Source organism: Pogoniulus pusillus, chromosome 13, assembly GCF_015220805.1.
Source record: "Pogoniulus pusillus isolate bPogPus1 chromosome 13, bPogPus1.pri, whole genome shotgun sequence".
Taxonomy (NCBI): domain Eukaryota; kingdom Metazoa; phylum Chordata; class Aves; order Piciformes; family Lybiidae; genus Pogoniulus; species Pogoniulus pusillus.
The window spans coordinates 8,180,319-8,206,804 of NC_087276.1; the positions used below are offsets into that span (position 1 = coordinate 8,180,319).

General features: G+C 43.3%; 1 protein-coding gene across 6 annotated transcripts in view; it reads left to right on the top strand.

The window, feature by feature from the left end:
- ATP13A3 (ATPase 13A3) overlaps positions 1-26,486 on the top strand; it is a 90,411-nt gene that overhangs the window by 43,400 nt on the left and 20,525 nt on the right. For all 6 annotated transcript variants that reach the window (XM_064152900.1, XM_064152899.1, XM_064152902.1 and 3 more), the window contains 16 exons: positions 597-667; positions 5,021-5,101; positions 7,102-7,171; positions 8,456-8,590; positions 9,267-9,339; positions 9,987-10,118; positions 11,279-11,458; positions 13,303-13,460; positions 14,760-14,948; positions 15,731-15,792; positions 17,054-17,204; positions 17,660-17,776; positions 22,809-22,826; positions 22,918-23,071; positions 23,158-23,278; positions 25,527-25,651. In XM_064152900.1, coding sequence (XP_064008970.1) covers positions 597-667; positions 5,021-5,101; positions 7,102-7,171; positions 8,456-8,590; positions 9,267-9,339; positions 9,987-10,118; positions 11,279-11,458; positions 13,303-13,460; positions 14,760-14,948; positions 15,731-15,792; positions 17,054-17,204; positions 17,660-17,776; positions 22,809-22,826; positions 22,918-23,071; positions 23,158-23,278; positions 25,527-25,651 — 1,837 coding nt within the window. The remainder of the gene's footprint in view (positions 1-596; positions 668-5,020; positions 5,102-7,101; positions 7,172-8,455; positions 8,591-9,266; positions 9,340-9,986; positions 10,119-11,278; positions 11,459-13,302; positions 13,461-14,759; positions 14,949-15,730; positions 15,793-17,053; positions 17,205-17,659; positions 17,777-22,808; positions 22,827-22,917; positions 23,072-23,157; positions 23,279-25,526; positions 25,652-26,486) is intronic.

A 26,486-nucleotide genomic window follows, 5' to 3' on the forward strand; every position in this document is an offset into this window, starting at 1 on the left:
ATAGGCTTGCTGAGATGTATAGGAACAAGAAACAAAAACATAGATAATCACTCTCAATGGGGCTGCTGGCTGAGCTGCATCTCTCTAACCTTATTCTCCATTTTGGACTAATCCACTTTGCTTCCTAACCCCCTGGCCGAACCTCTGTTCTTCCTTGGGACTGGGGTAGGGTTGAGAGGGATAGGGGGAAGGTGAAGGGGCAGTTGGGAGCCCCTTCTGGGGAGGGCTGTTGTGTTTCTGTATTACCTTTTACCTTGTATATTTCTGTATATAAGTGTATATACTGTAAATATCTGCTTGTATATTGTGCCAGTTGTAGATATAAGCTTCATTCATATTTCCAGAGCTGGCTGAGTCTAGTCTGGGTGATTTCCAAAGTGGAGGGGGGGGCAGGTAACATCCTAAAACCATCACACTCCTTTTTGAGGAGGAGCACAAATCTTTTTCTCAGTGACCTGGTGCTGGAGACTGAAGAAAGCTTTAAAGATGATTTTGAAAGGGAAGTGTTAGTTTTTCTCATTTCACTTTGTCACTGCTTGCAGTGGAGTCAGAAGAGAGGTGTTAAGCTTTGCTCTCCCTGTCTGTTGACCTTGCAGATTCGCTATTTCACACATCACAGCGTGAAGTATTTCTGGAATGATTCAGTTCAAAGTTTCGATGTCGTACGGTAAGATTGGCTTTTTTTCCTCTGGTGAGATGCTGCAAATTGCATTTTTAAAGCCAGTAAAACAGCAGCCCTAAGAACGTGGTGAAAACTGGTCTATTTTTCTGGCCAGCTGTTTTAGCTCATTTGAACTGCAGGGAGATTCTAAGTCGGTGTGATTTTGGGAGTATTTGTTTAATCTACCTTTAGCAAGCATGCTTTGTGTAGGGTGACAGGCTGCAGGTCTCTGCAGGCTTTTTGTGCCTGCTCTTGGAGTGTTAAGTGAGAATCAGAGCACTTGTTTAGAGACAGTAGTTCTCCTATAAATGATTAAACTTCCCTTCTGAGGGAATAACTTACATTTTTTGCATTGCTGCTGAGCTGGACTTAAAAGGAGTATCCAGGAGGAAGGGAATTCAGCGTACCTTGTTGCTCACTTTGGCATAGTTCTGCTGCTGCATTGTAGTCCAGTTGATGTGAATTTGATCCCTCTTGTTACTCAGTGGTAACAAACTGTTCTATGATTCTAAAATCGGGTGTCCTCTGTTGCACTTGTGGTCTCCTGGGGTATATTAGAAGATCAAGAAAGGTTCTCTTTCCCCTCTACTCTGCCCTGGTGAGGCCACATATGGAGTATTATGTCTGGTTCTGGGCTCCTCTGTTCAAGAAGGGCCTCGGGAAACTGCTTCAAAGAGTGCAGCACAGAGCCACAAAGATGTTCTTGGCAGTGAAACATCTCCTTTCTGAGGGAACTGGGTCTCTTTAGCTTGGAACCCTCACTGTGAGAGTGACAAAACACTGGAGCAGGCTGCCCAAAGAGTTTGTGGAGTCTCCTTCTCTGGAGATGTTTAAAACATGCCTGGATGAGTTCCTGTGTGACCTACTCTAGGTGATACTGCTCTGGCAGGGGGATTGGACTGGATGGTCTTTTGAGGTCACATCCAACCTGTTTTTCAGTGGGCAGTACTAGCTACACTTAATGAATGTGATGCACTGTTTTTTCCTTTTACTCCAGCAGCACTGCTGCATGGAGTTAGAGTTGAAGAAAAATCTGTTTTTCTGATGCTCCTGGTAAGGCCTAGAGCTTAGACGAAGGGAAGCTTCTCCATTTTTGACAACTGCTTATCCAAATAAGAAGCTCAGAGCAGAAACATAGCATCTTTACAACTTAAATCAGTGTTCACTACATGAAACCATCACACTGAGAAGTCCCACGTGGAAAAGCACCACATACAGATAATGAACAACTTGAAGGGAAGATAAATACTCAGTTTCTCTGAGAGAAAACATACTCTGCAAATGCTTCTTATCTTATCAGAAAATGTTTGTGCAAAGAGTATGGAAGTTATCAGCAATGACAACAACTTAAAGAAATCATAATAGGAACAGTTAGAAAACTGAGCACTGTTTTGCTGGGAGGTTAGAAGTGTCTCGTGTACATAATGAAAAGCTTTATATGCATCTTTTGTGTTAAGCCTCCCATGAATTATAGGGATGCAGATAGCAAAGCTTGTCATTTTGCTTCACAGGCTTCTATTTTCATGCCCAATAGTGTTGCTAATTTAAATTGGCCAAAGGGAGTATTTCCCACAGTTGGGATTTAAAAAGCCACTCAGCACTGTACTTTCACACTAAAAACAGGTATGGGGAAAAAAATCACAGGACTCCATGTGCTTAGGAAAAATGTTCCTTAACATATAAGCAGTAACTTGAAACTTGGTATTTGTTGGCTGTTTGACTGTGCCTTTTGATGTTCTTGTGATAACTCAACCAATTGATAAACCCTGGAAAAATCTCAGATATGCCTGTGAAGTTATGTGAGCATTTATTCAATCACATTCTTGCTGATATGCCAAACTTTGATTCGTTTGGTCTATTAGCAGTGACTGAGCCTGACCACTTGTTTGGTCAGGTACTGTAGCTGAGCTGGACACTGTTATTTAGCAATTGGATAGTAGAGGAGAAACAGCTGGATCTGAATGGAATGGGCTGCCCAGGTTGGTGGTTGAGTCCTTAGCCCTGGATGTGTTTAAAGGTCGTTTGAATGTGATGCTTGGGGATGTGAACCTTGCAGAGTAGGGTCATCAGTTGGACTTGGTGGTCCCAAGGGGCTTTTCCAATCTGAATGCTTCTGTAATTCTGTGCTGGCATAGCACAAAGTTACTTCTGCACAAGATCAAATAAAGATCTGAGTTTGCTCTGACGTTTTTCTCCAAGTATTTTAGTGTGATTGTGTAGTGAAGTGCTAGACAGCACCTGCCAAATACAAAGCTGAACTTAGAAATGAGAAATAAGCCGAAAAGAAGCCTTCAACATTTGGCCCTCACTTCTTGATCTACTCTTTGTTGTTTGTAAAGCCCAGGAATTGGTGTTAACCCGATAACATGGTAGAGAATCAAGTTAGTATTTGTAAAGAGCTGGTGGATGAAACTGAGAGCTTGACAGTAAATTCCACCACACGAGCAGCACAGTTGTAGTGAGCCAAGCACACCACTGCCTTGTGAAGATAGGTTCAGTCTATGCAGGTAATTATGAAGGATGGGTCACTTTGATCACATAAACACTTAGCACGATAGAGAAGGGAGACAAAGATATCTTGAGCAGCTCTTTTGCTTGTGAGAGTCTGAGTTTCATGTCATTGTCCTTTTTATAATAGCATAATATTAGGAGCACTGTTTAAACACAGGAAATACAAGTGTAATTATTCTTCAGCTGCATCAGACTTGGTCACATAGCCAGAGAGGATGCAACTTTGACCTTGTATGTCTGTTTTGTTTTAGCTAGTGTCAACTGAAGCTCTGAGTGAGCCGATGAGTGCTTTATGTAATAAACTGTGTGCACACAGGAATTTTTACATAATGCCTTGGGAATTCAGTAGTGTGAAAAGCAGCTGAGGTCCTGCTAGAAGCTTTGCATGGACATTGCACGCATAGGTATGCATATATGCATGTAAAGCACTGAGTTTTAGAGACCAAATCTTAAACCCACTGTTACATTGCTTTTTGTGCAGGAAAAGAAAGAAAAGGAGTAATAGGAGGGATTCAAGCTAGATGTTAGGAAAGGGTTCTTCACAGTGAGGGTGGTGAGACACTGGAATAGGTTGCCTAGGGAGGTTGTAGATGTTCCCTCCCTGGAGGTGTTCAAGGTCAGGTTGGATGAGGCCTTGAACAACCTGTTCTAGTGGGAGGTGTCCCTTCCTGTGGCAGGGAGTTGGAACTGGATAATCCTTGAGGTCCCTTCCAACCTAAACCATTCTGTAATTCTAATTTGGGATAGAATGGGAGGAGAGGCAAAGTTAATAAAAGAAGGTTTTTAGATGAATGTACAATTATTCTTAAATCTTTGAACTTCAGAAAATTAGGGGAGGATTGTAAATGTGTGGCCAGATGAACACATTAACACTTCTGCCTTCTGCTTTTTTGCAGTAAGTTGGCAGAAACATGATTCTAGCCTTTGCATTAGTGAGGATGTGTAAAGCTTTCCCTGTCTCTTAGAGAATGGAAATAATTTTTCTGTATGCATAATAGATTTTTTTTCTTCAGTGGGACAACTCTGAATGCTTTTGAGTAGAAGACTCAATAGATAAGCTGTATAAAAAAGATTTGTGTTTGAGTAGTGCTGGATTTGCCATCTGTGAAAGTCTTTTGGAAGGTAATAGTATTTCCCTGTGCATATTCTAGAAGATGCCTGGACACTGGGCATGATGTGTCTGGTTTACTCAGTTTGGTACTTGAGATGATCACAGAGCTGTAAACAGAGTGATGTTTCAGGTGTGCTTGCTTATCTACAGATCTTCTAAACTACACCATTTGCTTTCACAGGAGGTGGAAAGGCCATGTGTGAGGTTTGTCTTCCAGTCATAAGGAAGTACTTAAAATGTAGGCTGTACTTTACCCACTCATGGCTAAAATTTCAATAGCAAGATGCTGCAAAGTAGCTTCAGTATAGATTTGATAAATTGCTAATTGTTTCTAAAATTTCCATTGCTGCTAGAGACCAATGAAGATGATTTGAGGAAATGTTAACCCATTTTGATCTTGATCATTAAAATGTTTTATGAAACTTGCTCACCTTTCTTTTAGATGCATTTTGAATACTACCCATTCTAGTATTTGACTTAAGTGTGTCTTGATTTTGCTTGAAATAGATGCAACTGTCCTACAAAGCAAGACATGGTAACTAGAGGACTGCTTTCTCAGTGTCTCAGTGGTGTCTACAGTTGTGACAACCACAGCTAGGACAAAGTGAACCCATAGCTTTGTTCTTTTATATAATGCAGTGTAACTCCTGGCAGAGACCTATCTCTTGAGTTACTGAATGCTGAATTTTAAATATCAAGGCTCTTAAACAACTCATTGACTTTTCCCCTTTACTCAGAGGTCTAGATGAATCTACATTCTGCTCTTCAATCCATAACGAACACAGCACGGGACTGACAAAGGGAATGCATGATTACAGGTAACATTGCAGTATTTGAGAGGAGCTTTGGGTTTGTTCTGTTAACCTGTGTTCAGTCTGTTAAAACTAGAAGGTGATTTGGTGATTGGTGTTTACAGGCAGGCTCTTGTACCTGCTTTAAAGCAGCAAGGGTTGTTTTGCCTGCACTTGAGTAGGAGCTGGGCTCTGGTATGTTTTGGCTTACTGTTCTCAAGCTTTATTGACCATTGGATATACTGCTTGTGGTAACTGGCATAATTTGTAGTAAAAACATACTACTGAACTTTGAAATAAAATGAGTATACAAAAAGAGTAGCAAGCAGTTGAAGTCAATTTTGGCAGCTGATGTAAAACAAAGTAGTTATTTTTATCACAAAGTAGTTATTTTTATCACTTAACACACCTTTAAGTGACACCGATGTCACTGTAACTTAGTGTCATTAAGGGGCCTTTATTAAGGCATTAAGGACATTGTTAAGGGCTGGTTGGACTGGATGATCATGGAGGTCTCTTCCAACCTGGTTGATTCTATGATTCTATGGGTTCAGAGACATATAGGCTGACTGCCAATGGAAAAATCCATCAAGAATTCGTTAGATGGGAAAGGTGCTCGTTTGTTGCAAGCTGCAGATGGCTGAAGGCTTGATGGGAACACTGAAGGAGATTGCTGCTGCTTGTTTTCTTTCTCATCCTTGTCTGGTGGTCATTGTGAGATAGGGCTAGTGTACTAGATGGCAGATAAAGAGTATTGAATGCCAAGAAGCAGCCTAAACTGTAACTGATTTCTTATTTTAGGAAGATCAGGCTGAAATTTTCCAGGGCTCAGGACTTGGCTTTAATTTGAAAAGCTTAGTGGGTATGTCCCATGGCTCACATGGATCCCTCTACTCTGCTCTGCTGACACCCCACCTGGAGTACTGCATCCAGTTCTGGAGCCCCCATTACAAGAAGGATGTGGACATGCTGGAGTGTGTCCAGAGAAGGGCCACTGGGTTGATCAGAGGGCTGGAGGACCTCTGCTATGAGGACAGACTGGAAGAGTTGGGGCTGTTCAGTCTGGAGAAGAGGAGGCTCCAGGGTGACATTATTGTGGCCTTTCAGTATCTGGAGGGGGCCTACAAAAAAGCTGAGGAAGGACTTTTTAGGCTCTCAGGGAGTGACAGGAATAGGGGGAGTGGAGCAAAGCTGGAGATGGGTAGGTTCAGCCTGGACATGAGGAGGAAGTTGTTCAGCATGAGAATGGTGAGAGCCTGGAATGGGTTTTCCAGGGAGGTGGTTGAGGCCCCATCCCTGGAGGTGTTTAAGGCCAAGCTGGATGGGGCTCTGTCCAGCGTGATCTAGGATGGGGTGTCCCTGCCCATGACAAGGGGGTTGAAAGTAGATGATCCTTGTGGTCCCTTCCAACCCTGACTGATTCTATTATCCATCTCAGGTTGGTTTTAATTCTGGTTGGCAAGAAATAGCTAGAGGGGGAAAAAAAAGCTGTTTTAGACTCAGTGTAATTGTGCTTGTCAGGGCTGCATAGGTAGAGAAAAGTAGAAACCACCTTTAAGTGTAATGGTACATAGTTTAGGGGGTTTGTACTTCTCAGATGTGAACAACAAGCTTGAAAATATGTTGTGAAAACGTAGATAGGTACTTCATTGTTGGTGGTGTAACTTACTGGCACACTAAACTACAATAATTTGGGGTTTGTTGCATTCTTGGCTGTTTTTTTTCCCCCAAACCTTCCTGGATTTTAAAATATGGGAAACATTCCTTAAGAAGATCCATTAAGGGCTTCTTAATGTCATTTAATCAGCTTACATCCTACCCAAGGTTTGTTTCTTCTCCCACAATTCATGATTTGCCTTTCTTCATGCTTAGAATAAAACTAATATATAAACCTCTGATCAATAAAAAGGGCCACAGATCAAAGAATATCTTATATTTATTCATATTAAAGGAATTCCTTTGAATTGAATATTTCTGATAAAAATGTTTCATGGTTTTGACATTTCTTTTTGTTTTATTTAATGCAGAAAAGCATTCTATGGAGTAAATGAAATTGCTGTGAAAGTGCCTTCCATTTTTAAGCTTCTGATTAAGGAGGTAAGATATTTTCTTTAACAAATGGAAAACAAGAAAACCCAAACTTGTTGTAAGTACAGTGACTATTAGACTGATCTTCAAATCAAACTGAAGCCTGCCTCCAGAGCCCAGCAATGTAAAGCACTGTCTAAAGATATTTATTTTTGAGCTCTCTGAATTTGATAGAGAGGCCTTGGCTGTAAGCTTTCTCAGACTCTGGTACCTTAGCAAGGGCATTAGAAGTGTGTCAGAATTCTCTGAGAGGTAATGCATCTGATTTGCTTCTTGTTGCCTGTTTGAAACATGAAATGGTTGACTGTATCATTATCAGCTCAGGGATTATACATTGCAACATAGGCATTGAATCAAGTGTGTTCTTTATATATACTTTTGTTTGGTGTATTTCATTTTCTTTGGAATAATGGCCTTATTAGGGTGAGTGATTGACACTGGAATGGGCTGCCCAGGGAGGTAGTGGAGTCATTGTGCCTGGGGGTGTTCAAGAGAAGACTGGATGAGGCACTTAGTGCCATGGTTTAGTTGACTGGCTAGGGCTGGGTGCTAGGTTGGACTGGACGATCTTGGAGGTCTCTTCCAACCTGGTTGATTCTATGATTCTATTATCCAGTTGCTATAATAATGCATGAAAGAAACTTCTGAACAAGGAAGCTTGCCAAAAGAACACTGGAACAGGCTGCCCAGGGGGGTTGTGGAGTCTCCCTCTGTGGAGATATTCAAAACCCGACTGGATGCTTTCCTGTGTGATCTGCTATAGGTGAACCTGCCCTGGCAGGAGGGTTAGACTGGATGAGCTTTCAAGGTCCCTTCCAGCCCCTGACATTCTATGAATGGAGCAAGAGCTTGAGGTTGGAATGCAGTTATTAATAAACAGATAATAACACAAATGAATTTAGGAATTGTAACTTAAGATCCATCAGATGTTCCTATGATTTTGCTTTGACATGCAGAGGAAAATACATGTAGTCTGAAGTATGTGTTTATGTGTTTTCATAGAATCAGTCAGGGTTGGAAAGGACCACAAGTATCATCTAGTTCCAACCCCCCTGCCATGGGCAGGGACACCCTACCCTAGATCAGGCTGGCCAGAGCCATTTTTGTTGAAAACTGTACCTTTGGGGGCTTGAGAAAGTAGTGAAAAAGAAGGATGAGTTTGGCAAGACAGACACAAATACCATATAAAGAACTAGGAAGTTTATCTCCTCGATGGAGGAGGAGGAAGATGTTTCTGCTGATGGAATGCATGTGACCTCATGGTGTAACTTTAATGTTCTGTCCCTCTTCTAGGTTCTCAACCCTTTTTACATTTTTCAGTTGTTCAGTGTGATATTGTGGACCACTGATGAATATCACTACTATGCATTAGCAATTGTGATCATGTCTGTAATATCCATTGTTAGCTCCCTCTATACCATTAGAAAGGTAAGTTCAAAGAATACAGATCCATCTTACTGGTCTGTGTATTTTGATGTGAAGTGGCTGACAGTTCTCTTTGAGACCCTTCTCTACTGTTGACTTCAGATAGCAGCAACACTACCTTGTTGAAATGAAACCCTCGCACGGGCTTGTGTCCCAAGTTGTATTGACACTAGTGATTGCATCTTGCATACTACTTCTTTGTTTGAAAGAGTCCAAAGGAATAGAGCACCAGCCAGGCAGATTGTTAAATTAGTGATGCATTTTTATCTGTAGGCTTGGCTGTAGCTCATGGAAATCCAAGTAGTAATTATCTCTAAATTGCAATCTCTGAGTTCAGACCAGAGACAGCCTCCCCAGCCTCTGCTTGTCTTAAGTTCACACAAATACTGCAGTTTTTATTTATGTATGTTAGTGACCAAATGTGTTCATAACATTTTGTGGGATAGTGTTGTATCTGCTTGCAGAATGTTGTTAGAAGCAGGAACCTGTACAGGTCAATAAACTCAGATTTTATTTGTCCATAGGTGTCCCAGACTATGTTCGAGAGTAAGTTTGGAGTAACATTTTGTTGTAAAAGGATGTTAGTAAGGAATCTCATCACTTGTAGAACTAGAAAGTGCATTTAGAGGAAGGCAAACTGTGCTTTTAAATAATGAAAGCTCTTTTCTCCTTTTTGCAGCAATATGTTATGTTACATGACATGGTAGCAGCTCACAGCATTGTCAGGGTTTCTGTCTGCAGAGGAGACCAAGGTAAATTTCACAGGCAATTGAACAATTTGAAGTGTTTTTCTTTGGTCAGCTTGAAAGACTTACATTTCTTATCAAACTCTGTGGCAAAGGAAATTGCAAAGCAAGATTTAGGTAGGATTGTCCTCATGTTTGTTCTAGATTAGGTGCTTGTCCTATTCCTTTTTCCCATTATGAACCACTCCACATGTGTGACTGCCTTTGCAGTTTCCTCCTTGGCTTAAAGACCTGCATGCCTTGGGTTTGCATTAGAATTGATACCCAGGGGCTGCAAACTGATTTTTGTTGCTTGTGCTCATTTGAATACCACAGTAGTCAGAGATTGTTAGATTGTGGTTTGTGATACACTGTTTGTAAAACATGCATTTATGTTGCATGTTACTGCAGTTACACTACAGTCAGTTGTTGACAGCTTTTGCACAAGGTTGGCTTCTTTCATTTGTTGAGATGAGCTATGTCCTTGTCCTCTGTGATGGAATTTTTTTATCAATGGCTTTTTCTGTATCCTTAAAAAAACTTTTCCTAATGCCATGAATAAAATGGGGTATGGTCTTAACTGGTAGCACCTGCATCTTGGCTGTGAGGTTCTTTATCAGGTTTTGGAGGTGATGGTTAGTTTCAGGTAAACTTGTTTGTGTTTAAACCCTCAGAAATAGAAGAAATCCTTTCCACCGACCTTGTGCCTGGGGATATCATGCTGATTCCATCTAATGGGACAATTATGCCCTGTGATGCAGTACTTCTCAGTGGTACCTGCATTGTAAATGAAAGTATGCTAACAGGTAAAGCAAACTTGACACAATAGTGTGTGGCTTTGTCTGTCTTCCTGCCTCTTGACTTGGTGTTCTCAGTGTGGATTGAGTTCTGCAGTACATTTCTTCAGAAGTTTTTTTGCCCAAACTTTTTTTAGCTGCTTCCAAGAATGAAGATAGTGCATAGAATGATCTTCTGTATTTAAAAAGGCCTTCTGGAAAAGGTTTGGCATATCCATTGGACTGGGTGGGCAGTGGGGAACTGCTTAGTTCAGCAGAATTCAAAAGTTGTCTCCAGTTGTGTCTGTATACTCCAGAACCAGAGACATGATGTATTTGGAGGATAGCTTAAGAGTAAAATGGACTTGATGTTCCTCCTGGGATACTCTGTCCAAACTGTCTACAACTACCTGAAGGGAGGTTGTAGCCAGGTGGGGGTTGGTCTCTTCTCCCAGACAGCCAGCAACAGAACAAGGGGACACAGTCTCAAGTTGTGCCAGGGGAAGTATAGGCTGGGTGTTAGAAGGAAGTTCTTCACAGAGAGAGTGATTGGCATTGGAATGGACTGCCCAGGGAGGTGGTGGAGTCGCCATCCCTGGAGGTGTTCAGGAAAAGCCTGGATGAGGCACTTAGTGCCATGATCTGGTTGACTGGATAGGGCTGGGTGCTAGGTTGGACTGGCTGAGCTTGGAGGTCTCTTCCAACCTGGTTGATTCTATGATTTAGGAAATTGTCTTTCAGAGATTGTGTGTTAATCATGTTCAATTCTATGGATATACTTGAGTCTCTTGCTGCTGCTGGTAACTGATAAAGGTTGATTGTAGCCCTGGCTTGAGTGTACTCAATTACCAAAGGAGCTGAGGATAATTGTCTTCAGCTTCTGTTCTTTCTGAGTTAAGATGGGATGATGCCTTGCAGCAGAAGAAGGAAGCTTGTCCTGTTTACTTTCAATGAACTGTATTTTACACTAATATGGTTTGGAGTAAAAGACACAAAAGCTGTACCGGTGAATAATGAGTAAAGTTAAATAGGATCTGGATAAGGAATTTGGTGAGCTGAGGCCAGTAGCTGAGAGCTGAAAGGAAGAGGACTTCTTCCATAAGTCTGCTGTTGTGCTGATGAATGAGACTGTGAATTTAAAAATGCCTATTCCTATTTGATCTTGTTTAGAATCTCTCTTTCCATTCAAGGTGAAAGTGTTCCTGTCACAAAGATAAACCTCCCAAATCCTTCAGAATATCCAAAAGCAGTGGGAGATGAAATATACAGTCCAGAGGTGCACAAACGTCATACCTTGTTCTGTGGAACCAACGTCATCCAAACCCGGTTTTATACTGGAGAATTGGTCAAAGCCCTAGTAGTGAGAACAGGTATCAATTAAGTTTTGTTCATCACTTATTCACATGCTACTTGCCTTTTTAGGTGTCACCTGATACTTTGGAGTATTGCAATAAATGTTGCTAAGCTTGGTCAAATGGTAAATGTCTTCAAGCCTGATAGAGGTGGATAGTCTCCTGGAGCGCAGCAGTTGGCAAACAAGGAAGTGAATCCATTAGCATCCATTTGAAACTTGTCTGAAGTGCAGAACCTTCAGCAAAGCCATTGAAAAAACATTCAGAAGTAGTTCTGACTTATGTTAGGCTGCTGTGTTGAATTACAAAGCATTAATGACTTAAATACTCAAGTATTTACTAACATCCTAAACTCTGAACAGGCCCATGGTTTGTGTTCTGGAGTGGCACACTTAAAGCCTGGAGGCTTTATGCCTTGTTCCTCTTGTGATGAACTCATCCTCTTCTAAGGCTGATACAGTAGCTGCTACGTTCTGATAGTCTTGTATGCCAAATGCTTAGCTTTTGCTGGGAGGGCTTTGCTCTGCTGGCTTGTCCACTGAGAAACTGCCAGAGAACTGTCACTAATGACAACAGACCTGACATAGATATTGAGACTCTTGTAATAGGGTTTGGAGTCTAAGCAGATAGAAAATGTTCGAGCATACAAAGTTGGGAATTGGTTGCCTCTCTTCACATGTTAAAGCAAAGGTTCAAGGAGGATAGAACGAGTCAGAGTTGGAAGGGACCACAAGGATCAGCCAGTTCCAGCCCCCCTGCCATGGGCAGGGACACCCTACCCGAGATCAGGCTGGCCACAGCCTCAGCCAGCCTGACCTTAAATGGCCTCCAGGGATGGGGCCTCTACCACCTTCCTGGACAACCCATTCCAGCCTCTCTCCACTCTCATGCTGAACAACTTCCTCCTCACGTCCAGGCTGAATCTACCCACCTCCAGCTTTGTTCCATTCCCTCTAGTCCTGTCACTCCCTCATAGACTAAAAAGTCCCTCCCCAGCTTTTTTATAGGCCCCCTTCAGATACAGGAAAGCCACAAGAAGGTCACCTGGGAGCCTTCTCTTCTGCAGACTGTATAGTCCCAACTCTTTCAGTCTGTCCTCATAGCAGAGCTGCTGCAGCCCTCTGAGCATCCTTGTGGCCCTTCTCTGGACACGCTCCGGCATGTCCTCATCCCTCTAGTACTAGGAGCTTCAGAACTGGATGCAGTACTCCAGGTGGGGTCTCAGCAGAGTGGAGTAGAAGGGGAGAACCATGTCCCTCGACCTTCTGCCCACACTTCTCCTCATACAGCCCAGGATCTAGCTGGCTTTCTGGGCTGCAAGTGCACACTGCTGTATTTATTAGTTGTTTGAGTCCCAAGACCCTTAGAAGTGTTCGCTCTTGGTTTAGGTGTCAAAATGCAGTAAAGAGGTGGGTTTCTCCAAAACTGACCCTCTATGCTGCAGGTTTTTCCTGATACTATTTTTTCTGCCTGGCAAGGGGTCTTACAGAGACTTACTACTGAAGTATTTAAGGTTAGACTCTAAATATAAGTTAAGTTTGGTTTTGCAATGACTGTCTTTAATTAGACAACTAATAAATATACCCAGTAGCTCTTCACTGAGGCACAGCACTCCTCCAGGCCAAACCATTTGAGGGTTTACTGCTGCTTTGCATCAGCAGCACACCTTTGCCATAGGAGAGAAGCACTGATGTGCACCTATATTTTTGAGGCACCTTAATCACAGTACTGCAAAATATCTGTCAACTGCACATTGAGAAACAGCCTTAATGAAATTAGTAGCTTAAGGGTTTCATTGAGGTTTTCTGGTCTATCTGAATGTCTTAACCCTTTATGCTTTTAATAACTTCTTTTAATTCTAGGCTTTAGCACTGCTAAAGGACAGCTTGTTCGTTCCATACTGTACCCAAAGCCAACAGATTTTAAACTCTACAGAGATGCCTACTTGTTTCTCCTCTCTCTGGTAGTGGTGGCAGGCATTGGATTTCTCTACACGGTGGTCAATAGCATTTTAAATGAGGTATGTTTTCATTTCTGGTCCAGAACTGCCTTAGAAAAGAGCTGATGATGATTTCCAGCACATTTCAGACTATGAGAAACAATTTAATTTGTCCTTGCTTTATCTGTTTCAATGAAACTAGAGAGACAACTTATGGAGGACAAAATTCATCAGAGAAACAATTTGAATGTATTATAGTGAAATGTGAGTTTAGCTTTGCTTCTATTGACCCAATTACTGGACTTTCATCATTACATATAAGATTACCATCTGAATCATATTGAGGTGAGGGAGATAGGATACAGCATGGCTAAACATTTTAGATAGGATGTTAGGATCAAGTTCTTTACCATGAAGGTGATGCAACACTGGAATGGGTTGCCCAGGGAGATGGTCAAGGCCCCATCCTTGGGGATATTCAAGGTAAGGCTCGAGAGGGCTCTGGGCAACCTGATCTAGTTGAAGATGCTCCTGCTTGCTGTAGAGTGGGATGGACTGGATGACCTTTGGAGGTCACTTCCAACCCAAACCGTTCTATAGTTCTACAGCGTGCTGCAGGCAAAAAGTCCTCACCAAGGAATTGGCAACAACCCAACAACTGAGTGTGGGTGTTTTTTTCCTCTCAAATTTCTGCATGTGATGGTTTGGGAGTTGCCTGCCCCCCCACTTTTATGAAATCACCCAGACTAGACTCAGCTGGCTGGCAGTTAAGGAATGAAGCGCTGCATTTACAGCTTACCACAATAGACAAGCAGATATTTACGAGATTTACAGCTATATACAGAAATAGACAAGTTAAAAGTAGCACAGAAACACAACACCCATTCCAGAAATCAGAGTCCCCAGAAGGGGCTCCCAACCACTCTTCCACCTCCTTTCCACCCCTCTACCTTACCCCAGACTTTGCCTTATGTGCAGGGTGAGGTTGGAGGATCGGCAAGGGTGGGGTTAGAAAGCAGAAGGATTTGTTACACAGAAGCATCCCAGGGCACCAACTGTGACAAAAACACACACACACACTGACTCCCACTCTGTCATTATGTATGTTTGTGTTCTTGTTCTTCTACATCTCAGCAAGCCTATGAGTGAAGTAGACATCACCATTGTTTCCTTTTCACAGCCTGTCATCTAATTCTTCGCACCAAAATAATCTCAGCTAGGCTCAAACTAGCACATAAGTTTATGTGCAGTCTGGAACATGCTGTAGTGAGGAAAGCAACCTGTAGATTTTACTTTTGGTAACACTCATGTAATGCTTAAATAGAGTAGTAAATCTTTCAGTGGTGAGTTCTTGTTTGTCAGCTCTGACCTTTGTTGCAGGTTCCAGCTTATACTATCATCATAGAGTCTCTTGACATCATCACCATCACGGTGCCTCCAGCGCTCCCTGCTGCCATGACTGCTGGCATCGTTTATGCACAAAGAAGGCTGAAAAAAATTGGCATTTTCTGCATCAGCCCACAAAGGATAAACATTTGTGGCCAGCTGAATCTCGTGTGTTTTGATAAGGTTAGATGAATTTGGAACCTTTGTGTGTTGCCACAGTCACAGACTGGCAAGTATGAGCAAGTTGATGAACTTTCTTAGAGGTTAGGTAATTTTTATCTTGTTAGCTTCCAGCTGTTGTGTGTTCACCACCTGTTAACTTACTCTACTCTTACTAAGAAGTTGTTATAATACAGAGCTGCTTTCTTCAAGACTCCCAAGTCCTTAAGTTATTACTGACACCTCAGAAGTGTGGGAGTTGGGGTTTTTTTAAGGTGTCTTAAGTTTTCCTTAATAGAAGCATGAGTGAAAGGCAGTAATGCCTTTGGCAGAATCCTTTGCTTTTAGCTAAGTTGTAGAGAAATCTTTTTTTTTTCCCCTCCTTAGACCTTTATAAAAAATATGGAGTTCTCATTCTGAATTCATTATTTCCCTTGTAAATATATTCCAGTTACTGGTTTAGCTATGTGAGGAAATACTTCTAAGAGTTTAGTAGCTGTTTTCTTTTACCCCCAACCCCTGAATGTTGGACTTCTTTAAAACACTTGGATTTTAAGGGTCTGTTTATTTTGTCCTGAGAAGCATGATTGCTTTGAATGGTTTGCTTAGATTTTTCTTTTAACAGAGTTGGAAATTAGCTGCTATCAAAAAAGCAAGGAGGACATTGTCTTTCTGGCCCTAAAGTGTAAACCAAATAAAATACATTGTTCAGGTGTTAACTTGGCTAACTATCAGTTAATTTTACCAGAAGATAGCTTGCTTCTAAAGACTTTTCTTCTTGCCATGCCCCTTGGTTTGTTTTGCAGACTGGCACACTTACTGAGGATGGCTTGGATCTCTGGGGAATTCAACGGGTGGAAAATGCTCGGTAAGGATAAGCTCAGAGCTGCTGGCAAATCATAGAATCAGTCAGGGTTGGAAGGCACCACAAGGATCATCTAGTTCCAACCCCTCTGCCATGGGCAGGGACACCCTACCCTAGATCAGGCTGGCCAGAGCCTCATCCGGCCTGGCCTTAAACACCTCCAGGGATGGGGCCTCAACCACCTCCCTGGGCAACCCATTCCAGGCTCTCACCACTCTCATGCTGAACAACTTCCTCACATCCAGCCTGAATCTCCTCACCTTCAGCTTTGCTCCATTCCCCCTAGTCCTGTCACTCCACTCCCTGATATTCTGAAAAGTCCTTCCTCAGCTTTTTTGTTGGCCCCCTTCAGGTCTTGAAAGGCCACAGTAATGTCACCTGGGAGCCTCTTTTTCTGCAGACTGAACAACCCCAACTCTTTCAGTCTGTCCTCATAGCAGAGCTGCTGCAGCCCTCTGAACATCCCAGTGGCCCTTCTCTGGACACACTACAGCATGTCAACATCCCTCTTGTGCTAGGAACTCCAGAGCTGCATGCTGTACTCCAGGTGGGGTCTCAGCAGAGCAGAGTAGAGGGGGAGAATCACAGTACACTGCTGTCTCATGTTGAGCCTCTTGTCCACCAGCACCCCCAAGTCCCTCTCCTTAGGCCCGCTCTCCAGCCAGTCACTGCCCAGCCTGTATTTGTGCTTGGTATTGTCACAACCCAGATGCAGGACCTTGCACTTGGTCTTGTTGAACCTCATGATACTCAGCTGTGTTTTAACAGCAGAGCAGAATAGAAAATTCGGTGTGAGCACACTGAGCTTTAAAAGTGCAACTGATAATATGGTTGAGTTGTAATGAAAGTTCTAACTCTTACAAAGCTGAAGTGGAATTTTATTCATTAGCCTGAGACATCATTAGGTTCATACTGCAGAAATTATGCAGCATGTTTCCTTAATCCTATCCTCCTAAGTGATGGCTTTTTGGGCTGCTAAAATTAATTAGCTTATCTAATTGAGTTTAGTGTAAAGTGACAAGAGGTCTCTGTATGAAAAAATCAATCTAGACAGGGAATTAACGCTTCTCTATGAAGGAGACAAAAGTTGTGACTGTTTCTGAAGATTCCAGCCCAGAGTCTTAATCTGTTTTCTGTGATGTGTGAAAATCCAAGTGAAGAGACTTGTACAGTCCATTTTCTTCTCTTAATCTAAACAAACCTTTTGAATTGGCTCATACTAAATAATTACAGCGCTAAGTATATTGTTACTTCATTGTTCTAGCTTCCTCTTGCCGGAAGAGAGAGCTTGCAGTGAGAGCTTGCTGAAGTCTGAGTTTGTTGCTTGCATGGCAACTTGTCACTCCCTTACAAAAATTGAAGGGGTACTTTCTGGGGATCCACTTGATTTGAAGATGTTTGAAGCTATAGGATGGGTAAGTGCCTGCTTGTTTCAAGAGAAGCAATGTTGTTAACATCAGTAACCTGGAATTTGCTATGCTCTTACATCCTAGATAAGCCATCGTATGCTGCTTCAAGCTCTAGCTGTAAAAGTGATTGGCTTTTGACAATAAATTTTTTGGGTCAAAATAAGTCTTAACATAAAAATTGTTCCTAAATTGTGAAGGCAACAATTCACAGAACTGAAAGAATGCAAAGAGATGACTTACTGCTTTCTAATCTGTGGCAAGGTTTCAATGCTTGTAGTAGATGTGTAAAATAACTAAATGTATCTTAAGTTAACTGCTAAATTAAGACTCTTAATTGTCACAGGAAATCTTGTTTAGAAAGATTATTGCACCTTGGGCTGATTTCCAAGCCTGATTTTTTTTTTCCAGGAGAATAGAAGCATTAATGAATGCCTAAATTTAATTGATTATTTTTAATGCAGATTTTAGAAGAAGCAACTGAAGAGGAAACAGCCCTTCATAATCGAATCATGCCAACAGTGGTTCGACCTTCCAAACAACTTTTCCCAGAATCCAAGCAAGCAACAAATCAAGAAATGGTATAAAAATTCAAAGCATTTTTTTTTTTAGTTAAAATAATCCTTCATGTTAAATACATTCTGTTGTATACTCTGGTTCTGGCTGATACCTCTCCTTCCCTGGAGTCTTTCAAAGCCTGCCTGGATGCATTCTTTTTTGGCTTACCCTACGTGATCCTGCTTTTGGCAGGGAAGTTGGACTTGATCATAGAATCATAGAATGTCAGGGGCTGTAAGTGACCTCAAAAGATCATTTGGTTCAGCCCCCCCTACCAGAGCAGGATCACCTAGAGCAGATCACACTGGAACACATCCAGATGATTCTTAAATATCTCCAGAAAGGGACAGTCCACAACCTCCCTGGGCAGCCGGTTCCAGTGCTCTGTCACCCTCACAGTGAAAAAATTCTTCATCAATTCTTGATGATTTCTGAAGGCCCCTTCCAACCTCTAACATTCTGTGATACAACTCAAACAGGATTAAAACTGGGTGGTTTTTGAAGGCAAAGGCATATATGAAGTGCTGTTGAAGGTAGTGGCTCAATATATGCCACTTTGAAGGTGAGGAGACTGATTATCAGCTCTTACAAGCTGGTTGTAAAGTACTGTAATGCTTTCTAAGCTTACACATGTTATTACTAATATCACTACCAGATTTTACTGTGCTGATGAAGTGCTTAAGTGTGATCACCTTGCGGTCTCACTTCTGCATTTGTTGATGTCACCATTGAGATCTGTGCTTTGCCACCACAGAGATGTGTGCTTTAGTTAAATGCTGAGAGGAAAATAAAATGAAATCAGCAGATTTGAAATATTCTATCTGCATTTCGAAGTATTTTTAATACTTCAGGGAGGGGGATTGAAGTGTGTGGCTGTAGGTTATCAAAGAGCAGGATAATGGTTCCTTACCATGAGGCTAGTGGAAAACTGGAACAGCTTGCCCAGGAGAGCAGCTGAGTACCCATCCCTGTTGATATTCAAGGTGAGGCTCGACAGGGCTCTGGACAACCTGAACTTGTTGAGTATGTTCCTTCTGACTGCAGAAGGGAATTGGACTAAATGACCTTTAAGGTCCCTTCCAGTGCAGACCATTCATAGAATCATAGAATCAACCAGGTCGGAAGAGACCTCCAAGATCATCCAGTCCAACCTAGCACCTAGCCCTATCCAATCAACTATGCCATGGCACTAAGTGCCTCAGCCAGTCTTTTCTTGAAGACCCTCAGGGACGGTGCCTCCACCACCTCCCTGGGCAGCCCATTCCAATGGGAAATCACTCTCTCTGTGAAGAACTTCTTCCTAATATCCAGCCTATACCTACCCTGGCATAACTTGAGACTGTGTCCCCTTGTTCTGTTGCTGCTTGTCTGGGAGAAGAGGCCACCCCCCACCTGACTACAATGCCCCTTCAGGTAGTTGTAGACAGTAATAAGATCACCCCTGAGCCTCCTCTTCTCCAGGCTAAACAGGCCCAGCTCCCTCAACCTCTCCTCATAGGATTTGTGCTCCAGGCCCCTCACCAGCTTTGTTGCCCTTCTCTGTACATGTTCCAGCACCTCAACATCCCATTCTGTGGTTCCATGAGAGTGGGAGGGTGTAGCAAGTTGTTTTTTAGTGAGCCTTACTCTGTAATAGGTAGAAGCCTCTTTTTGGTTCAGAGGTCAGTGTGCATGCACAGCAGGGATTACCAGGAAGTAGTCAACATAGGAACATTCTTGAAATGTATTCCAAGATTTTTTTTTTCCATATATTTAATCATGGCCCTGTTCCAGAATACTGTCATAGTTAATCATTTGCATAGACTTAATAGAGATCGAACTGTGGATGGTCTTACAAATTCTAGTCAAGAAATCAAGCTCTGAAGTTCTGCTATGCCTCATTTAAAGTAAAGAACAATCAACAGGTGCACTGTATTAATATTCAACTTCTATGACATCAGTTGCAAGTACAGGGAGACTTAGGTTGAGAGTGAGGCTCTTTTGATATTCTTTTTATTGTTTTGTTGATTTTTGTCTTGGTGCTGTTTTGCTTCTCTTGATGGTGATATTTTTTCCTTTTGATTCTCTTGGTGGTGATTTTTTTCCTCCTTTTGCTTCTCTCGGTGGTGATTTTTTCCCTTTTGCTTCTCTCGGTGGTGATTTTTCCCCTTTTGCTTCTCTCGGTGGTGATTTTTCCTCTTTTGCTTCTCTCGGTGGTGATTTTTTTTCCCCCTTTTGCTTCTCTCGGTGGTGATTTTTTTCCTTTTGCTTCTCTCAGTGGTGATTTTTTCCCTTTTGCTTCTCTCGGTGGTGATTTTTTTCCTCCTTTTGCTTCTCTCGGTGGTGATTTTTTTCCCTTTTGCTTCTCTCGGTGGTGATTTTTCCCCTTTTGCTTCTCTCGGTGGTGATTTTTTCCCCTTTTGCTTCTCTCAGTGGTGATTTTTTTCCCTTTTGCTTCTCTCGGTGGTGATTTTTTCCCTTTTGCTTCTCTCGGTGGTGATTTTTTCCCTTTTGCTTCTCTCGGTGGTGATTTTTTTTCCCCCTTTTGCTTCTCTCAGTGGTGATTTTTTTCCTTTTGCTTCTCTCGGTGGTGATTTTTTCCCTTTTGCTTCTCTCGGTGGTGATTTTTATCCTTTTGCTTCTCTCAGTGGTGATTTTTTCCCTTTTGCTTCTCTCGGTGGTGATTTTTTCCCTTTTGCTTCTCTCGGTGGTGATTTTTTCCCTTTTGCTTCTCTCGGTGGTGATTTTTTCCCTTTTGCTTCTCTCGGTGGTGATTTTTTCCCTTTTGCTTCTCTCGGTGGTGATTTTTATCCTTTTGCTTCTCTCGGTGGTGATTTTTTCCCTTTTGCTTCTCTCGGTGGTGATTTTTTTCCCTTTTGCTTCTCTCGGTGGTGATTTTTTTCCCTTTTGCTTCACTCGGTGGTGATTTTTTTTCCCCTTTTACTTCACTTGGTGGTGATTATTTTATTTTTTTTTCTTTTGAGTCTCTCGGTGGTGTGTTTTTTCTCCTCTCTGTCCTCTCTTGGTCACAGCTTTTTCTCTCTCTCGAGTCTCTTGGTGGTGGCTTTCTCTCGAGCCTCTTGGTGGTGGCGGTGGTTTCTCTCTCCCTCGAGTCTCTTGGTGGTGGCGGCGGCTTCTCTCTCTGTCTCATCTCTTGGTGGTGGCGGCGGTTTCTCTCTCTGTCTCATCTCTTGGTGGTGGAGGCAGTTTCTCTCTCTGTCTCATCTCTTGGTGGTGGCGGCGGTTTCTCTCTCGTCTCTTGGTGGTGGCGGCAGTTTCTCTCTCTGTCTCATCTCTTGGTGGTGGCGGCGGTTTCTCTCTCGTCTCTTGGTGGTGGCGGCGGTTTCTCTCTCTGTCTCATCTCTTGGTGGTGGCGGCGGTTTCTCTCTCTGTCTCATCTCTTGGTGGTGGCGGCAGTTTCTCTCTCTGTCTCATCTCTTGGTGGTGGCGGCGGTTTCTCTCTCGTCTCTTGGTGGTGGCGGCAGTTTCTCTGTCTCATCTCTTGGTGGTGGCGGCAGTTTCTCTCTCTGTCTCATCTCTTGGTGGTGGAGGCAGTTTCTCTCTCTGTCTCATCTCTTGGTGGTGGCGGCAGTTTCTCTCTCTGTCTCATCTCTTGGTGGTGGAGGCAGTTTCTCTCTCTGTCTCATCTCTTGGTGGTGGAGGCAGTTTCTCTCTCGTCTCTTGGTGGTGGCGGCAGTTTCTCTCTCGTCTCTTGGTGGTGGCGGCGGTTTCTCTGTCTCATCTCTTGGTGGTGGCGGCAGTTTCTCTCTCGTCTCTTGGTGGTGGCGGCAGTTTCTCTCTCGTCTCTTGGTGGTGGCGGCAGTTTCTCTCTCGTCTCTTGGTGGTGGCGGCGGTTTCTCTCAAGTCTCTTGGTGGTGGTGGTGGTTTCTCTCTCTCATCTCTTGGTGGTGGCGGCGGTTTCTCTCTCTGTCTCATCTCTTGGTGGTGGCGGCGGTTTCTCTCTCTGTCTCATCTCTTGGTGGTGGCGGCGGTTTCTCTCAAGTCTCTTGGTGGTGGCGGCAGTTTCTCTCTCTGTCTCATCTCTTGGTGGTGGCGGCGGTTTCTCTCTCGTCTCTTGGTGGTGGCGGCAGTTTCTCTCTCTGTCTCATCTCTTGGTGGTGGCGGCGGTTTCTCTCAAGTCTCGTGGTGGTGGTTTCTCTCTCTCATCTCTTGGTGGTGGCGGCAGTTTCTCTCTCTGTCTCATCTCTTGGTGGTGGCGGCGGTTTCTCTCTCGTCTCTTGGTGGTGGCGGCGGTTTCTCTCTCTGTCTCATCTCTTGGTGGTGGCGGCGGTTTCTCTCTCTGTCTCATCTCTTGGTGGTGGCGGCAGTTTCTCTCTCTGTCTCATCTCTTGGTGGTGGCGGCAGTTTCTCTCTCTGTCTCATCTCTTGGTGGTGGCGGCGGTTTCTCTCAAGTCTCGTGGTGGTGGTTTCTCTCTCTCATCTCTTGGTGGTGGCGGCAGTTTCTCTCTCTGTCTCATCTCTTGGTGGTGGCGGCGGTTTCTCTCTCGTCTCTTGGTGGTGGCGGCGGTTTCTCTCTCTGTCTCATCTCTTGGTGGTGGCGGCGGTTTCTCTCTCTGTCTCATCTCTTGGTGGTGGCGGCAGTTTCTCTCTCTGTCTCATCTCTTGGTGGTGGCGGCAGTTTCTCTCTCTGTCTCATCTCTTGGTGGTGGCGGCGGTTTCTCTCAAGTCTCGTGGTGGTGGTTTCTCTCTCTCATCTCTTGGTGGTGGCGGCAGTTTCTCTCTCTGTCTCATCTCTTGGTGGTGGCGGCGGTTTCTCTCTCGTCTCTTGGTGGTGGCGGCGGTTTCTCTCTCTGTCTCATCTCTTGGTGGTGGCGGCGGTTTCTCTCTCTGTCTCATCTCTTGGTGGTGGCGGCAGTTTCTCTCTCTGTCTCATCTCTTGGTGGTGGCGGCGGTTTCTCTCTCGTCTCTTGGTGGAAGCAACAGTTTCTCTCTCGAGTCTCTTGGTGGCAGCGGCTTTTCCTCTCTTGAGTTTGTTGGTGATTTAAGTAGAGACAGTTTGTAGCTGAACAAATCCTTGACTCAGGACCTTACATGTGTTTTTTCTCTTTCTTTCAGGAACTGTTTGAGCTCTCGGTAAGTACCCTTTTTCAGTTCAGCCTGTAGCTCTTCTCCTGGAGCGTGTGTGGATGTAACCCTTCTCTTCCTTCCTTCCTGTATGCCACAGAGCAGTTATGAGATTGGAATTGTGCGCCAGTTTCCATTCTCTTCAGTTTTGCAGCGCATGTGTGTAATAGCCAGAGTTCTAGGGGAGAAGAGAATGGATGCTTACATGAAAGGTGCCCCTGAAGTGATTGCCAGCTTGTGTAAGCAGGAAACAGGTAAAGGAACAAGGTGTTTTTATTTCTTGTATAGCTCAGCTGTAATATGGCTCATTTTAGTAACTCTAATCTTGGCCTTTTTCAAGTTCCTGTCGACTTCGAATGTGTCTTGGAGGAATACACTAAGCAGGGCTTCCGAGTTATTGCTCTTGCTCACAGAAAATTGGAGTCCAAGCTTACATGGCACAAAGTCCAGACTATTAATAGGTAAGAGTGACTTCACTTTGCTTTAATAAAGTAACAGGCTCTAGAGGCAGCATGATTTGGATTAATTATGTGGTGTTTATTTTTGTTTAAATTAGTTACTACTCTTTAGCTTTCTTCTATCCTGATGCCTGTAGTTCTGTGTATTCTTTCTCTGTACCCTGGACAATACTTACACATTTAAGATACAGAAGTTTCTCTGCGATAACATGAATTAGGAGGAACATCTTTACGCCTGAAAGGAACTGTAGCTGATGATGCTAACGTGACAGAAAACCTCATCTGATTTGTTGCTTGACCATACTTATGTCTCTTAAAGATTAAGTCATGTAGGGGGACCCCTGCAGAGGGATCTTGACAGACTGGATGGGTGGACAGAGGCCAGTGGGATGAGATTTAACAAGGCTAAGTGCAGGGTCCTATGCTTTGGCCACAGCAACCCCAAGCAGAGCTACAGGCTGGGGACAGAGTTGTTGGAGAGCAGCCAGGCAGAAAGGGACCTGGGGGTACTGGTAGATAGTAGCTGAACATGAGCCAGCAATGTGCTCAAGTAGCCAGGAGAGCCAATGGCATCCTGGCCTGGATCAGGAACAGTGTGGCCAGCAGGATAAGGGAGGTTATTCTGCCCCTATACTCAGCACTGGTCCAGCCTGAGTACTGTGTCCAGTTCTGGGCTCCCCAGTTGAAGAGAGATGTTGAGATACTGGAACATGTCCAGAGAAGTGCAACAAAGCTGGTGAAAAGCCTGGAGCACAGCCCTGTGTGGAGAGCTGAGGGAGCTGGGGGTGTTTAGCCTAGAGAAGAGGAGGCTCAGGGGTGATCTCATTGCTGTCTATAACTACCTGAAGGGGAGGCTGTAGTCAGGTGGGGGGGGTGGCCTCTTCTCCAAGGCAACCACCAATAGAACAAGGGAACACAGTCTCAAGTTGTGCTGGGGAAGATCTAGGCTGGATGTTAGGAGGAAGTTGTTGCCAGAGAGAGTGATTGGCATTGGAATGGGCTGCCCAGGGAGGTGGTGGAGTTGCTGTCCCTGGAGGTGTTCGAGAAAAGCCTGGCTGAGGCACTTAGTGCCTTGGTCAGGTTGATTGTCTAGGGCTGGGTGCTAGGTTGGCCTGGATGATCTTGGAGTTCTCTTCCAACCTGCTTGACTCTATGGTTCTATGACAAAGGACCTCCTGTGCATATCTGAAGTAATTTCTTCATGAACTGCAGGCAGATTGTCCATTTTCTAATTTCAGAGCTTATCAGGAAGGTTTGGAAGGTAGAAAGGTTTCTTTCTTTCTTCTAAAAAGTATTATTCCCCATTAACTGTTTTGCAGGTACTCTCAGTTTTGTGGATGGTGCTTTCCTTTTCCATGGTGTTTGAAAGTGTAGCATTGCTATGCAGATGCCAGCTTTGGCTTTGTTGCTTTCTATCAGCAATGTGTACAAGGTGAACCATTTGAAAAACAACACAAAGCAGTGAAATTGGTTTTGCAGTTCCACATGTGAAAATTTAGTAGCAATATAATACAGAAGCTCTGCAAATACACTGACTTTCATGTTACTCTCAAAGTTAATTAGTTGCTTTACTTACTTAACCAATGCCTATTGATGTTACTAGGCTTGGTAACGTGATTGTATGTTAAAGTTCAGCTCATTTTGAAGTTCATAAGTGGACATTTCTAAACAGATCATAAAATTTGGCTGCAGACACAGCTTTGGAGCACTTTTTCCAGTAATAACCTTTTTAAGACTGCAATTTGGACTTATGGAAGAAACTAAAAATCGTTCATGAGAAGAAACCACTTTTTTTTTTTTAACTGGTTTTCAGCTACAAACAGAGGAGGCAAGTCAGAAAAAAATCATCATAGAATGATGTGGGATGGAAGGGACCTCTAAGGGCCATTTAGTCCAAATATAAAATCTAAATCTGAATATACTGGTTTATAATTGTTCATTTATCAGTGCTGGACTGAGAGTAAGAGCAACCTGGTCTAGGGAAGGTGTCCCAGCCCCTGCAGGGGTTTTGGAACTAGATGACCCATGAGGGTTCCTTCCAACCCAAGCCATCCTGTGACTCTGTGAAATGAAGTAGAATTGATTTTTGTGGTGAAATCCTTGAGGTCACTTTATAACAAGTAAATTCTTCACTTTTCATGGTTAAAAATTAACATTTCCATTTACTTTGATACACAGAAAATCAAGTTCTTTAAGCCAGATCTAGTAATTGTAATTCTGGTGTTCTCTCCTTTTGCCTCCTTTTCTACAGAGATGCTATTGAAAGTAACATGGATTTTATGGGGTTAATTATAATGCAAAACAAGCTAAAGCAAGAAACCCCTGCTGTACTTGAAGATTTGCATAAAGCCAACATTCGCACTGTCATGGTTACAGGTCAGCATGCATACTCAGACAAAAACCCATCACTTTTGGTCTTGGTGTAATTACTGTCTGTGAAGTAAATTTTAGTGTCAGTAGGCTAGGATTACACTGTGTTTACAATAAGGCATTTAGAAAGCATTATGAGAATATTCAGGCACCAATCTTTCTTTTGGAGGGTGAAGGCTGCTTTGGAAAATCAAATGAGAAACCAGCAGAGGGATTAATTCTGTTTTGTGGTTTCCTCTTCCTGGCTCCATGCAAAAATTACTTTATGCTAAACTGAAGGATGAAAAACCTTAACAGGTCTTCCAGGTCAGACTAGGTAAAAAGAACAGGAAACAGCTTGAAAGAGTCCAGCACAGGGCTATGAAGGTGCTGAAGGCAGTGGAACATCTCCCTGTTGAGGAAAGGCTGAGGGAGGTGAGGCTTTTGAGCTTGGAGCAGAGGAGCCTGAGAGGTGACCTTGTAAGCTGTGAGTGGTGAGAGTCAGGAGGACAGAGCCAGGATCTCTGCTCAGTGATGCCAAATGATAGGACAAGGGGCAATGGGGCAGTGGGTGGAAGGTGGAACAGAGGAGGTTACATGTAAACATAAGGAAAAAACTTTTTGACTGTGAGGATGACAGAGCCCTGAAATAGGCTGCCCAGAGAGGTTGTGGAGTCTCCTCCTCTGAAGACATTCAAAACCCACCTGGATGCATTCCTGTGTGACCTGCTCTAGGTGACCCTCCTCTGGCAGCAGGATTGGACTGGATGATCTTTCCAGGTCCTTTCCAACCTGTAACATTCTATGATTCTGAGTGAAAACCCTGTCTAAATCTTATGACTGACTCTGCTTTGAGCAGGAG